We start from the raw sequence: 13,916 nt of genomic DNA, 5'->3' as shown, positions 1-13,916 counted from the left end.
ATGGCCTTAGATGCTGATTGCAGGGTCTGGGGCAGTTCATATAAGGTAAAAAGGTAAAGGTAAAGGGACCCCTGACCGTTAGGTCCAGTCACGGATGACTCTGGGGTTGCGGCGCTCATCTTGCTTTACTGGCCAAGGGAGCCGAAGTACAGCTTCCGGGTCATATGGCCAGAATGACTAAGCCACTTCTGGTGAAGCAGAGCAGCGCACGGAAACACCATTTACCTTTCCGCCAGAGCGGTACCTATTGATCTACTTGCACTTTGATGTGCACTTTCGAACTGCTGGGTTCGCAGGAGCTGGGACCGAGCAACGGGAGCTCACCCCATCGTGGGGATTCGAACCGCCGACCTTCTGATCGGCAAGCCCTAGGCTCTGTGGTTTAACCCAGAGTGCCACCCGCGTCCTTATATAAGTATATAGTTATATAAAGTATATAGGTGTATAAGGTATATATAAGGTATATAAGGTAGCCTATGTTAATATGGGCCTTGCACATTACATGGTCCTCTAGCAGTACATTTGGGAGGTGAGAGTTCACTCACTAATTACATAAGGAGTGAAGCAGCTCTTGATACTTGAGATATGCTATAATCTGCATTGCGTGTCAGGATCAATGGGCCATCCCTAAAGGATCCTGCCTCCATAAGAGTCTGCATTATATTCTTTTCAGATCCTTTCCAGTTATTTTCCTCTAGGATATAATCTGATAACGTTAAGAGCTCACATTTCCCTCTTAACAGGTCTCAGCTTTCTCACGGCCAGTGCAGTAGTTTCACTGGCAACGCCAACAGCGACCCAAGAGACACAAACGCCCTTTGTTCTGCAGCACTTCCAGCCAAGACTTACCTGGCAGTCAATGCATACACCTCCACCTGAAAGCTGACCATCACGATTTGTGCTGGCCTTGTGAAGATCCACCTCTGGGTCATAATAGCAATCATAGGCATGGCCGTTGCAATTGCAGGCTGAGATGACAAGAAAAGGTGAGTTAGAACGGAAGCAGCCTCTGATTTACATATTCTTCCTTCTGTAGTAGCAGAATTAACTGCTGGGTTTTGAATGATACTTTCTGCCCATTCAAGCAGATTGCAGAAGTTCCTAGAGCTGGAACAGTTTTGTATCAACCCAGCTACCTCACTGCTTACCAAGCTCCGGATAATGTATAATGAATAACTTAAATAGCAGCTCAGGGTCCAATACAGGTGCTTTGGGGACCCCATTGTTTACTTTTGTTCCATTGTGAAAACTTCCTCTTCTTCTTCCCACTCTCTGCTTCTTCTTCTTTTGGCCGTGATCGTATAGTGGTTAGTACTCTGCGTTGTGACTGTTTTAATTTAATACTCCATTACAGAATGAATCAGCTGCATCTGCTGGGCGAAGCGCGCACACTGCTAGGCTAGTGAACAAGAGGTTAAGTTTAAACTCATTTTCAGAATCCTCCCGACTGCACTCCAACAAAAGCCAACGAAGCATGAGAGTGTCAGATTTCTGTTCTCTTTGAACCCTGCATGTGAGTGAAACGCAGGCCAACACCGACCGTCAGGTAAATCAAGTGCGTTCATTTCTGGTTCTGCAACTGCCTGTAACATTAAACAGCTGAATGAACCAGTTCGGGGATTTTTTATATATAAAAAATTCTACTAGGGGCTGTACCTGTGCTTAAGTCACTTGCCAAAAACCCTCGTTCCATTCCCCCTAGAGCAGCGTTTCTCAACCTGTGGGTCCCCAGATGTTGTTGGACTACACCTCCCATCATCCCTGACCACTGATCATGCTGGCTAGGAATGATGGGAGTTGTAGTCCAACAACATCTGGGGACCCACAGGTTAAGAAACACTCCCCTGGAGCTTCCCAGTGGCATATCTGTGTGGAGCCTCTCTGCAGCCTCCCTCTCAGCTGTAGGTGGGCAGACGCAAGCCCCACACTGCTTGAAAAAGCAGTGCTGAGCTTGCAGGCAGTCCGCCCGCCTCAGGAGAGAAGCGTGGCTCAGGCACACTGCAGGCCCCGCGGTGTGACACCCAGTGCCCCCCCGCCTCATGTAGTTACGCCTCTGGATTAGGCAGATTCATGGAGGAGAGGGCTGTTGAAGGCTACTGGCCATAAAGGCTGGTTGGAGGTAGCAACGCTTCTGGTTTCTGGAAATCACTCGAGGGGAGAGTGCTCCTGCAGTGGCGTAGGAAGGGGCGTGCAGGAGTTATTTTTTCAAAAACACATATTTTTGCCATTTTGTCACCCCTCCCTCAGCGATGACACCCGGGGCGACCCGCACCCCCCCTTCCTACACCACTGGAGCTTCCCTTTCCTACCCCATGCAGCTACTAAGCTTGTTTTGCACCTGACCAAACCCATTTCTGAATCCACTCTCCTGTTCTTCAGTCCTGCTTTGCACCTCTTTTCACCTTCGCTCCATTTCCACGCTGCTCCCCCTTTTTGTGCAATCCCCCACCTTGCACACAAACCGCCCCCGTGGTAACCTCCTGCATCGTCTTCCGCCCGCACACAGCAGCTCCTGAGCTTCCTTTTTCACTTTCCACCCAACTATGAAGCCACCATCCCCTCCTGTTCTTCAGACCCTTTCATGGCCCTGCTTCCATCTTCAACCCCCCTCCTATGCCTTCTGCTCCCTCCTTTTCTACAACACCCTTTGCTCCCCTTCCCCCTCTTGCTTACTCTTCTTAACTCTCCCTTGCACACAGACCAACCTTCCATTTCCACGCCGCTGCCTCTCTCCTATTCTGCAACGCACTTTGGCAGCACATCCCATGCTGATATATGCTACTGCATCTTGAGGATGAACTGGATCTCAAGTGCAAGCTTACCAGTTAGCTTGTTCAGTTAGAGGTCAAGTTCAGTTGATGGATACTGCATTAACTGTCTCCTTGTTAATACATATCTCATCCAAAATACTACATTGAATCTAGAGCTTCATGTTGAAGACAACACATGATACTAGGAGTGGAATACATGATTGTGGGAAGGTACTATGGAATATTTGAGGGCTCCACATGCTTTATCTCTCTCACATGAGGGGAAAGTTTGAAACAGACTCCCCCCCTTCAGCATTCCTTCCTTCCTGTTGTAGTTAAACAACAGCAGAAGTTTGAATAAAGAAGTGGTAGTGAAAGAGAGGAAAATGGCAATTTAAAACAAGCAGCTTCTTCATTCTTGCTGTACTCAACCTTTCCCCCTCACATATTCCACTGAATGAAGGTTATTTACTCCAATCTCTGTTGTTTAAAACCACCACTTTCCTCTCAGCTCTCTCCATCCCTTCTTTACTCAAAACTTCTAAATCACCCACTGGTGTTGTGCAAGCTGCCTTCTCTTCCGCTCCCCTAGGCCACCCTGACTTCATGCAAATCCAGCATTGTGAAATACAAATCCTCCCATGGAGGCTGCCTGATGACAGTCTTACATTTCTATGTATATAGGAAGATAAAACTTACATTCACATTCATTGGCGCTGTCGGTTGTGGCTGGTTTCCATGGCATCTGGTTGAAGCCTGGGCAGCATCGATCACATGACGCTCCACAGGTGTTGTGCTGACAGTCACACTGTAACCTGGCAAGTGAAGACAGAGCGTGCTTATTACTCTTGGAGTAGGTTAGTGAATGGCCCCAAACATGCCAATTTTTTATTATAAGAATGAACCTGTCAGGGAACTGACATCAGAGCGAGAGGCAAAGGGGAGGCTCCCAGGTTCTGCAGGCGAAGGACCCAGCACCAGGGGGAGAAGCAGCTTGGTAGAGGAGGAAGGAAATCAGCGCAACACCAGGGATAAAGGGGGGCACATGGGGGAAGCGGAGGGAGAGCTCCGGGATTCTTCTCTAGACATCAGTGAGGAGAGCACAGGTCATCCACAACCCACGCCCTCCCTGCGCAGAAGACTCCCGCGCAGTGAGAGGAGGCGGCGACTGGGAGTCAGACAGCTTCTATGCTGGAAAAGGTTTAAGAAACGCCCACAGACAGATTCTGCTAGCGACTGAGGCAGCCACGCTGAGATGGGCTGTGCAGTTAGAACGGTTTAACCAAGACATTTAAGCCTAGAACGGCGGCAGTTTACGCACGAGTAACTCAAACCCATTACAGAACCTAAGCAGTATCGTTGGCCTTACATCTTTACTTTGCAAGTGGCATCACAGAAATTAAATATTTTGAACAGTAATCACAGATTCTCCATGCAATACTGCATGTCAGAGAATGCTGTTTGCAAGTATTACTACAGAACAGAGCCCCCAGTGGATGTGTGAGGCTATTTATTTAATGCATCTCACAATGCACCAGTAAGTTCTGATGTGGTGCACACTGCCAATGAGTGGGAAGGGGCAGGATCCAAATATTCTGCCACAAAAAGCAAAATGCATTGGGCTCCTATCTGACAACTATGAGGAAGAATGCCATAAAGGAAATACAACTATTACTAGGATCTCTGTGTAATTCATTTTTTGCCAGTAAAAATTTTAAGAGCACTTTTATACAGTCATTTGCGTGCTACTAATGAATGGTATTGGGATTATCTCTAGAAAACTGTGTTCCTCCTCTCTTACTGCCTCTTCTCAAAAACTTCCACTTCACTTATTAAAAAAATAACAACAACAACCCTATTGTATCACTGCACTTCAGTTTAACAGCATTGGAATGTTAATACCAAGAATATCCCCTGGACAAGGACAAATGAGTGGCAGCTGCCCAGAGGGTAGGTGGGAGCAGTGGTTGGAGCAGTACATTGCTGCACAAATGCCATTCATTTCAATGGGAAATCTGCAGGAGAAATTCCTGGCGGATTACGCCTTCCCTGTGATTTTGTTAGCTGAGGTTTGCTCTGACTAAACAGGCAGTTCTAGAGGCGCCAGGCAAGACTTAGAATCTTGTCCTGACTGGGCCATGGTGCCGATTTATTAGGTAAAGTGACATCATGCCATAAACTTGCACTCCACTGTGCCATTATACCCACCCAACAAAAATGTGCTCTGTTGTGTCAGGCTGATGGATAATACAGTTCTGCTCCAGCTTTTATCTGCGCAATTACTCATTTCCCCCTCCAGGCATGCCTCACCCTCCTATGGCACACGCCCGTACAGTTCGCTCATTCAAAACTCAGGGCTTAAAAATAGATGCATTTTATAAAAGCTGTAAGAAATAGACAGGGAGCTGTGGTAGACAGCCCGTTTCAGGTACACACCCATGTATTTCCATTGAGTCCCTGGGTTTGCATGCAGAGCCAATAGTCAGACAGTAGGGGTAAGAGCAGAAGTACAACATCTAAGACGGTCCCCCAACCACCATATGTAGCAGCTGACGATGGGTTGTACTCGACAAGGCTACAGTTCCATCAGCCCAAGGGATTTCACAACAGAATGCTCTCCCCTCCTTTCACATGCCCCCTAAATCTGTTCTGGGGGTTCCCTCACCCCCTGAAGCACAATTGGTGATAGCACACGAGTAGATAGAGGAAACTAATCCTGGTGCAAATGGGACTTCAACTTCGTGGCACTCGCACCAACCATGGAGGAAGGTAATCTGCATCAGCTTTTAAGTTTCCACCATGACTGAACAAATGCTACAGTAATTAGTAAAGATTCTGTATCCTGTATATTTCTCTCTGGTTATCAGAATACTGAATCATTGGTATTCTGATTGGCCATGCTCAGACATCACACTAAACCACAGTTTACAGTGACAAGAACAAGCCTAGTTAAGCTTCAGAGTGGCTGGGGCAAAATTGTTGTTATTGTTAGACTCTCATGCTACACCCTCCTCCTCTGGTGCAACCATGGGGAGACGCTTTAGCTTCCGATTTCTGATTTATCAAGTCTTGTCGTGTTGTCTAAATTCACAAGACATTTTGAAGCACACCATACTAAACAATAACAGGGGTTTCCTGTTCAGATGACACAATAAACTGTGGCTAATGAAAACTGGGATCCGTGATCACTGCAGATGGTGACAGATGCCAGCTTCTTGGGAGAAAAGAGATGACAAACCTAGGCAGCATCTTAAAAAGCAGAGACATCACCTTGCCATCCATATAGTTAAAGCTATGGTTTTCCCAATAGTGATGTATGGAAGGGAGAGCTGGACCATAAAGAAGGCTGATCGCCAAAGAATTGGTGTTTTTGAATTATGGTGCTGGAGGAGACTCTTGAGAGTCCCATGGACTGCAAGAAGATCAAACCTATCCATTCTGAAGGAAATCAGCCCTGAGTGCTCACTGGAAGGACAGATCCTGAAACTGAGGCTCCAATACTCTGGCCACCTCATGAGAAGAGAAGACTCCCTGGAAAAGACCCTGATGTTGGGAAAGATGGAGGGCACAAGGAGAAGGGGACGACAGAGGAGGAGATGGTTGGACAGTGTTCTCAAAGCTACCAGCAGGAGTTTGACCAAACTGCAGGAGGCAGTGGAAGACAGGAGTGCCGGGTGTGCTGTGGTCCATGAGGTCACAAAGTGTCGGAAACGACTAAAAAACAAATGAAAACTGGAAACACATGCTTAGAACATATGAGTCCAAGGCTCACCTTGGCTTATTCTGGTTGTGCCAAATTATGGTTAGCGCAGGGATAGCAGACATGGTGCCCTCCATTCCAATCAACCTGTCATAAGCCTTCATGGGATGAAGTTGAGAGCTCTGGACAAGTAGAAGGGCACACAGGGCCAGCTGCAGAAGCAATTCCACCAGATGAGCCTGTGCAGCCAGTATCCCTCCAGCCCAAGAACATGGCACTGCCATTCTCAGACTTGGTGGCCCATTGCAGAAGGCCCAGTAAGATCAGAGCCCGCCCCCCTGCTCCATCACAGTGGGAGACCACTGAAGTTGGCCTATTTAACTGAAAAAACCCCTTGCAGTGCAACGTGCGCTAACAACTGTGATTTGTGCTTTCGATGGAAAGACATGGGCGTGCATCTAAAGCAGGCTGTATACCTCCCTGTCTATTTGTGATAGTTTTAATACAGTGCATGTATTTTTAAGCCGTTTGTTCTGAACAAGAGAACAGTGCGTGCGTGTGCCATAGGAGGGAGAGGCAAGCCTGGAGGGGGGAATGAGTAATTGCATGGATAAAAGCCGGGACAAAACTGTATTACCCATCAGTCTGACACAACAGACAGCATTTTTGTTTGGTGGGTAAAATGGCACTGTGGAGTGCAAGGTTCTGGCATGCTGCCACTGTAGAGGGCTGAGCTGAAGTTTGTTGCTGAAGCAACAAGAGAGCCCTGCAGTCATATAGGACAGGATGAGCCTTGCCTCACGTCTTGCCTTGCTTTGCTCAACCTCTCCTTGCATCCAGCCTGAGTGCTGCCTGGCACCATGCCTTGTCTCACTGCAGACCAGAGGATGCAGCTAAAACCTGAAATGTCAATAGTATGTGATGGTGGGAGTTGTTGCTCACAACATCTGAATGGCACCATGATGAATATCCCGGGTTTACGGTAATATCCAAAAGTGTTGAGTGTGTGTTTTAAGATACAGCAGTTTGGTTGTGGGAGGAAAGTGGGATAAGGATTGTCACTTCTGAGACTGAAACACAAATTTTGAAAGGCCCCATTGTATGAGCAGTTTTCCATTGACATGTTGCATTAGCTGAATGTCTCGCACCTTCTTCACTGGCCAAAATTCAGACAATAGCTGCACACAACAGTATTGGTAAAACCTGCAGAACTTTCGCAAACTCATACACGTTAATGAGGATCTGCAGAAACGTGCTTACCTATTATAAACAGGAACCACATAAAGAAGAATAAAGGAACAGCTGAAGTCGGCACATTCTCTGAGTCAAGTTCTGTGTGAGAGCTCATTGAGAAAAATAGATAGCCAGAGTGAGTGGGCTCCTCAAGCAGGAGGCCAGCTCAGTTTATAAATTTCCCATAAATATGAACTGGCCCATAAAGGAATGTTTATAAAAGGGAATGGTGAGCCTTAAGAGCAAAGGAGAGGGACAAAAGAAACACTCTTGAGCTTCATGAGAGAGAGAGAAATTAAGATTACATGAACCGCCTTCCTGGATCTGGCCAAGGTATAACTTTCTGCTTCTAGCAGTAACAAACCAGAAGCTTCTAAATCTCCCAGGCAGGATGCAAAGGTCATGCTAATAGCCTCGCATCATTAGCAATGGAACAAGAAGAGCTGGAAGTTCCCTATTCAGAAATAAGGGAAAGAATGATGCATGGAGGGCATTGCACTCTGCAAAACTCTGCTCCGAAGATTTGGAAAGGGCCTTAGGGAACTGTATTGCATGATGCAGATTCATTCGCTGCTGAACCAAAGCTACAACTCAACATTCACTCCGATAAAAAGCTACAAATGCCTTTAATAACAAACCTCGCTCTTACTGCAACTTGAGCAACCCCATCCCACCTTGCCATGTTGACAATTCACAGCATTTGTGCAAAGAAAATTAGCTTGTTTGGGCAGTCAACATCAGATAGTTTGCAACCATGTAAGCAAGAGCCAGGAAATCCTGTGGTCCATGGGGTCACGAAGAGTCGGACACGACTAAACAACAACAGCAGCAAACCAGTCCAAATACTTTTACTGAGGTCCCTATAGCCAGTCCTGATGATACCTTTCCTACCTTTCAATCCAAGGACTGGTGTCTTTAGCACAGAGAACATGCCTAGAAGTCTAGAAACCCAGAAATAGTTTACATTGCTGGTGGAGATAAGCAAAGACGTCCAGCATGCCTGTCCGTTACTGAAACTCCATAGCACCTCATATGTCAAGTGCTCTGTGTAATGAATTACACATCAATGTGCTTACTTCAGTGTTTACATATTTCATTGATTGAATATATACACTTTGGTTGGCTAAACCAGGAATGCACTTCTTTACTGTAACCATTGCCCTTCTCATTGACGTGAAATGTGACTCAGGAACATTCTGTGAAGCAATGAAAATGCTTTAAAAGGCTGAAGGGCCAGCACAGCACACACACCCAGTTTAAAGGCAATTTGCTTTTGTGCTGCAAACATCATCCTTGCTCAAATTCTGACAAATGAATTTTGTCTTTACCCCAATGTTTCCAGTATCAATGAGTTTATAATGTTACTGTCATTTTGAACCTGCATTTTTATTTTGAATATATTCTGCAAATTTGTGAGTTTTATTTTCTCTGCACTTTTTGCCAAAGGAAACCATGCAAATAAGCTAAACAAATCTGCTGGCAAAGTAATCACTAAAACGGGCCCATATAATTACCAGTATTTGCTACATTATGGCTCAGGGTGGATTTAATTTAAATCAAATAGATGTAAATCATGATTTACATCACGATTTAAATCACTAGTCAGTAAGACTTGATTTGAATATTATTATTTTTTACAGAAAGACTCATTCTTGCTGGTATAATCTTAATATTTACAACCAGATGAAGGTTTCATTTTTTTAATAATAATTTTTCAGAGTAGTTCTTACAGTTATATCAAGAATTACTGATTTGGTTATACTATTAGAAATACAAAAACAGATATTTATGAAATTATGGTGAGGTTTAATAAGTAAACTGCTTATATTTGGACAACCTTTCTGCTGTACTTTATTGGAAGGAGAAAAACAATCATTTCCTTAATAACAATTCACAAAAGTATAGTGGTAACTCTGGTTACATACTCAATTCGTTCTGGAGGTCTGTTCTTAACTGAAACTGTTTTTTACCTGAAGCACAACTTTAGCTAACGTCGCCTCCCACTGCCGCCGCACGATTTCTGTTCTGATCCTGAAGCAAAGTTCTTAACCCGAGGTACTATTTCTGGGTTAGCAGAGCCTGTAACCTGAAGTGTATGTAACCCGAGGTACCACTGTATACCGAATAGTTCGTAAACAGGGCTGTTCTTAAACCGAGGTACCACTGTACAGCTGTATGCATAAGCCAGACATCTCTTTCAAGAAGTAAACACACAGCCCCTGCCAAAATTTCTCTAACTTCCCTAACAGAAAGGCTACCCATAAGAAGCAGGGAATGGCACCAAGGCACCAAGAGAGATATGCTGCCCTTTAGGAAGGCTGCTTGGAATCAGCAGTGCCCTCCCCATCGTCAGATCTGGTAGGCAGAGTTGGAAGGGGACTGGGATGCAGAGAAATCAAAACTGGCTGAGTCCATCTTCGTGCTTGATGATGATGGCACTCTTTCTCTCTGTCCCAATTCCATGCCTTCATTTGTCCACCCACAGCACTGATTATCCGTGTATTACCCCTGCCGCATCTACGTGAATACAGTGCAAAAGAATGTCCGTTTTCACATTGCGATCAGACACACCCATTGGGGGCAGGGAATGCATAGACAGTAGCGTCCGGGTTTCGCTGAAGTCATTAGTGGAACCTCTGCCAAGTTCAGCAGGGAATCCCTGGAGTCCCCCCCCCCCCAAATGCCATTCAGACTGCAGGTAAAGTGTGGTCTCTCCCTGCCAAGAAATCTTTTTGGGTGGTGCAGCTGCTTCGTTATACAATATTGCTAAGAGACACATCCAAGCATTGCTAGAACACAAGGGGGAATCAAATCAATACTTTTTTTATTTATTCTTTCAGGGTAGGGAGAGGTGCCAAATCCAGACAAGAACTCTCTTTATTTTCATTTTCTTTTCTTTTTTACTGATTCAATATTGGCTGGAGACCACTAGAGTCGTAATGTTAGAAGATGGCTGGGAGAAAAATAAAACCACTGTTTGTGGGAAGGAACGTGCAATCCTTTGAGCCTTGCTCAATAGAGGGGGCCTTTTCAGTGCCTAGACAGTGAAGACCCTGAAAAACTCACTGGGTAACTTATCCTGAACTCTTAGAATAACAAGGCCATGGAAATTTTGCGAAGCAATAGTTAGGCAGTAGTTTTTTTGAATACCTAGACAGCTTACTGTAGAGGGGCAATGCATGATTTACACTGGGAGAGCGTTAGTATTCTTGTTCTGTTTCTTTTATATATATAGATTTGCTGAATGTGTCAAAACGTTTGTTTGCTGCTCTTGTATTGTGGTGGCCTATGGCTTTAAACAATGAAGTTTATTCACTCAATAGTTAGGCAGAAACGTCCGAAAATTCTTGAGTTTCTAGATTGAAATTGAGTTCTGGTCAGAACTGGCCCTACCATTAGGCAAACTGGGGGAGCGTGCCTCAGGCGACAGAATTCAGCGTGCTACTGAACTCCAGAAAAGTACTAAAATCTAGTAATTGAGCCATTTTGTGTGCATTCATAGAACATGCAACCATACACACACGGGCTGTTTTTGGAACTGGAATGCTACACATGGGTTCCTACTATGGGCTATTACTGACAATAGGCCTTACTTACAAAGCCAGACAGTTCTTATCAATAAAGGGAAATTCCATTCATTATCATGAGCACACGGCAAAGTCTGAGAGTAGGGACGGGGTGGGGGGGGGGGACAGCTTGCCAAAATGCACCCTGCAAAACAGCTGACCAAAAACTTCATAGTTAAGAGCTCCTTTTTGGAACAGTCACCTGACCCAACACTTTGCCTGTATGGTCATATCAACAACACAGAGGGTGGAGGTTCTGTGCCGTCCTGGGCTAAACCTTCTGGAGAGACAAGGAATTCCTGCCTTAGTGCGCTTTCAAAAAGAGTTATGGTAAAACATCTGATTATAAGTTATACAATCATGATCGATACACATTGCAAGAGATTTTTTAAAAAATGTTTCAAAAGCATTAGCATCTTTATTTGGTTGTTTGCACTGGAATTAGAAACCAAAGGGTGTTTAAATCTCTTCCATTTGGACAAGTTTTATATCTACTCAAGTTAATGAATTTTTTATACTGAAGCCTATGGATGACAAAGGCTTGACTCCTGAAGAGGACTTTATTTCGAAAGCTTTCCGGCTGATTCATCTAAATAGCACTTATTTCTAAATGTCATCTGACCTGTAGGTAGAATACAGAAGTGCATTCTTAATATTTGTCTGTATGTTTCATCGTAGTGTTTTAGGTAAGGCTGCTTTTTGAAGTTGTATTGTATTAAGGAAAGCAGAACCCCCCCCCCCCCCGTTTTTGTCTGTGCTCTTTCAAAACGCAGATGAAATGTGTTCCCATTTCGGCCTCAAATACATGCTGAGGACGGCCATATCCATACCAAGAAGGAATGAGGCTTGCTTCTCACCAATTCACTGCAATGGAATAGGGACTCCTGCATAATGAGCTGGCTGACATCAGAGACCAGGAACATTTCACCTCAGGAAGCAGAGCTGGAATGAACAGCCCTCCCATTCTCTCCAAGGCGCTTGGGGTCTCAAGGCACCAGCAACAGAAAACAGCACCAGAGAAGATCCCTGCCCACATTCCCCAGTATAGGCCATTTAGCTCTAGAGACGCTGATCAGCACAGCTGCCCTTAGTCAAACCTTGGTTTCAAACACTGGTTAAGAAGAAAACCCTGGTTTGGGGTAGTTGCAGTTATATGCCTATGATGGTGTTATGCTTACATGTGTGTCTTATGGGGGCGTTGGAGATTCATGCTGGAGAGGAAAGGATTTAAAGGAGGAGTTTGTAATTCTCACAGTTTGCTCCCATTTAGGAGATTGACAAAGATACCAATGCATTTCCCGGTCATTCCTAATGAACAGAAAGAGTCCACTTGAATGAATAGCCAGGCACAGTGCCCAATATTACGGAACTTGGAGGCTCAAACGCTTATCCTAACTTTGACAGGCTCACGGTGGAAATATTGGACCCTATAAAGTATGGTGGCAGTTATTTATGAAAACTCTGACCTTGAAAGAATTCTTTACCAACAAACGGATAGTTCAGTCTCTCCTATTCTTAATGATGTTTAGTCTGCTATAAACCAAATAAATGAGTCTGCAGTACCTATGACTACATTTCTCAGGCTTTCAAGGCAACTGTTCTCCTCTGTAGAATAAAGTCGTGCTCTTGATCACAGTCTGGGACCATGATGTTAAAGAAACAACGTAGTAGACATCAGGCAACTGTGTTGATGGGAAGCAGAAAGGAGAGCAAATCTGTTGTTGTTTGCAGGGACAGGGAGACAGAGTGAGAAAGAGCAAAACAGCAGCCGCTAGAAAAAGCGGCAGCTACACAGCAAAGTCTCGTTTCAGCCCCTACTCGTTTTCCAAATGCAAGGAATAAGGCAACATTTTCCATTCTCATTATCTCCCGACAAATTTAGGTGATAGGGATATGAGCCGTCTCTTATCATTCATATGTGAGTGTCTAAAAATCCAGACATGATGAGGGCCAGGGACTGGAACCAAGTTTGTGCTCCTGTGTCCTCAAGAACAAAGTTTTGGCTCTGATTCCTGCTAATCATGTGCTTTGAATATTTTCTGCGAGTAGGTATTACAAGAGCTAAAAATGCCCAATGAAAACTTCCCCCCCTATTGCTCTTGGGAACCGTATTTTAAACTCCCCCTAACCAAGGAACAATACTACAGAGGACAAGGCCACCTTTGCAACAGTGAATTCTAGATATAAACAATGCAATCCTAAGCAGATCTACTCAGATGTAAATCCATTTAGGATTGAAGCCTAAGGCTGAAGTTCTTAGAAAACCAAACAAAGAAGAAGGTGGATGAAATGCTTAAAAGCCAAACATAAAAGCAGGTTGATGGTGTATCATCTATATCACTAAGGAAGAAATCAAATGCAGATGGTAGAACTATCAGTGTTTCCCAACCGGTGTTCCGCGGCACACTAGTGTGCCGCGAGACGTTGCCTGGTGTGCCGTGGGAGGGAGGCGGGCGAGTCGGGCGGCGAGAGGCGGGGCGGCGGCGGCGAGGAGAGGCCGCCCAGCGCGGGGCTCTCGCCGTCTGCCTGCCTGGCTGCCTGCGTGGCGCTGACGTCACGGGGCTGTAACGTGCCCCACATAGGCACACGCGGGGCGGCGAGTGAGCTCCCTCCCACATCCCATCGCCGCTCGCTTCGGCCGGCCTACTGGGCTGTCGCAGGCGGAAG

General features: G+C 45.3%; 1 protein-coding gene and 1 long non-coding RNA gene across 3 annotated transcripts in view; one reads left to right on the top strand and one right to left on the bottom strand.

The window, feature by feature from the left end:
- LAMA5 (laminin subunit alpha 5) overlaps window positions 1–13,916 on the bottom strand; it is a 191,357-nt gene that overhangs the window by 92,236 nt on the left and 85,205 nt on the right. Inside the window, exons 6-7 of one of the 2 annotated variants that reach the window (XM_083507292.1) lie at window positions 3,450–3,565; window positions 850–968 (exon numbers count right to left, since the gene is read on the bottom strand). In XM_083507292.1, coding sequence (XP_083363418.1) covers window positions 850–968; window positions 3,450–3,565 — 235 coding nt within the window. Of the gene's footprint in view, window positions 1–849; window positions 969–3,449; window positions 3,566–13,916 lie in introns of those variants that run through there. The other variant, XM_083507293.1, reaches the window with a different exon arrangement.
- Window positions 870–12,209, top strand: LOC310708963. The gene is made up of 3 exons (XR_014527264.1): window positions 870–986; window positions 1,355–1,546; window positions 12,023–12,209. It is a non-coding gene; the product is annotated as an uncharacterized lncRNA (long non-coding RNA).

This window comes from Podarcis liolepis (genome assembly GCF_965112155.1).
Source record: "Podarcis liolepis genome assembly, chromosome: 6".
Taxonomy (NCBI): domain Eukaryota; kingdom Metazoa; phylum Chordata; class Lepidosauria; order Squamata; family Lacertidae; genus Podarcis; species Podarcis liolepis.
This window is presented reverse-complemented; position numbering and strand designations above follow the sequence as displayed.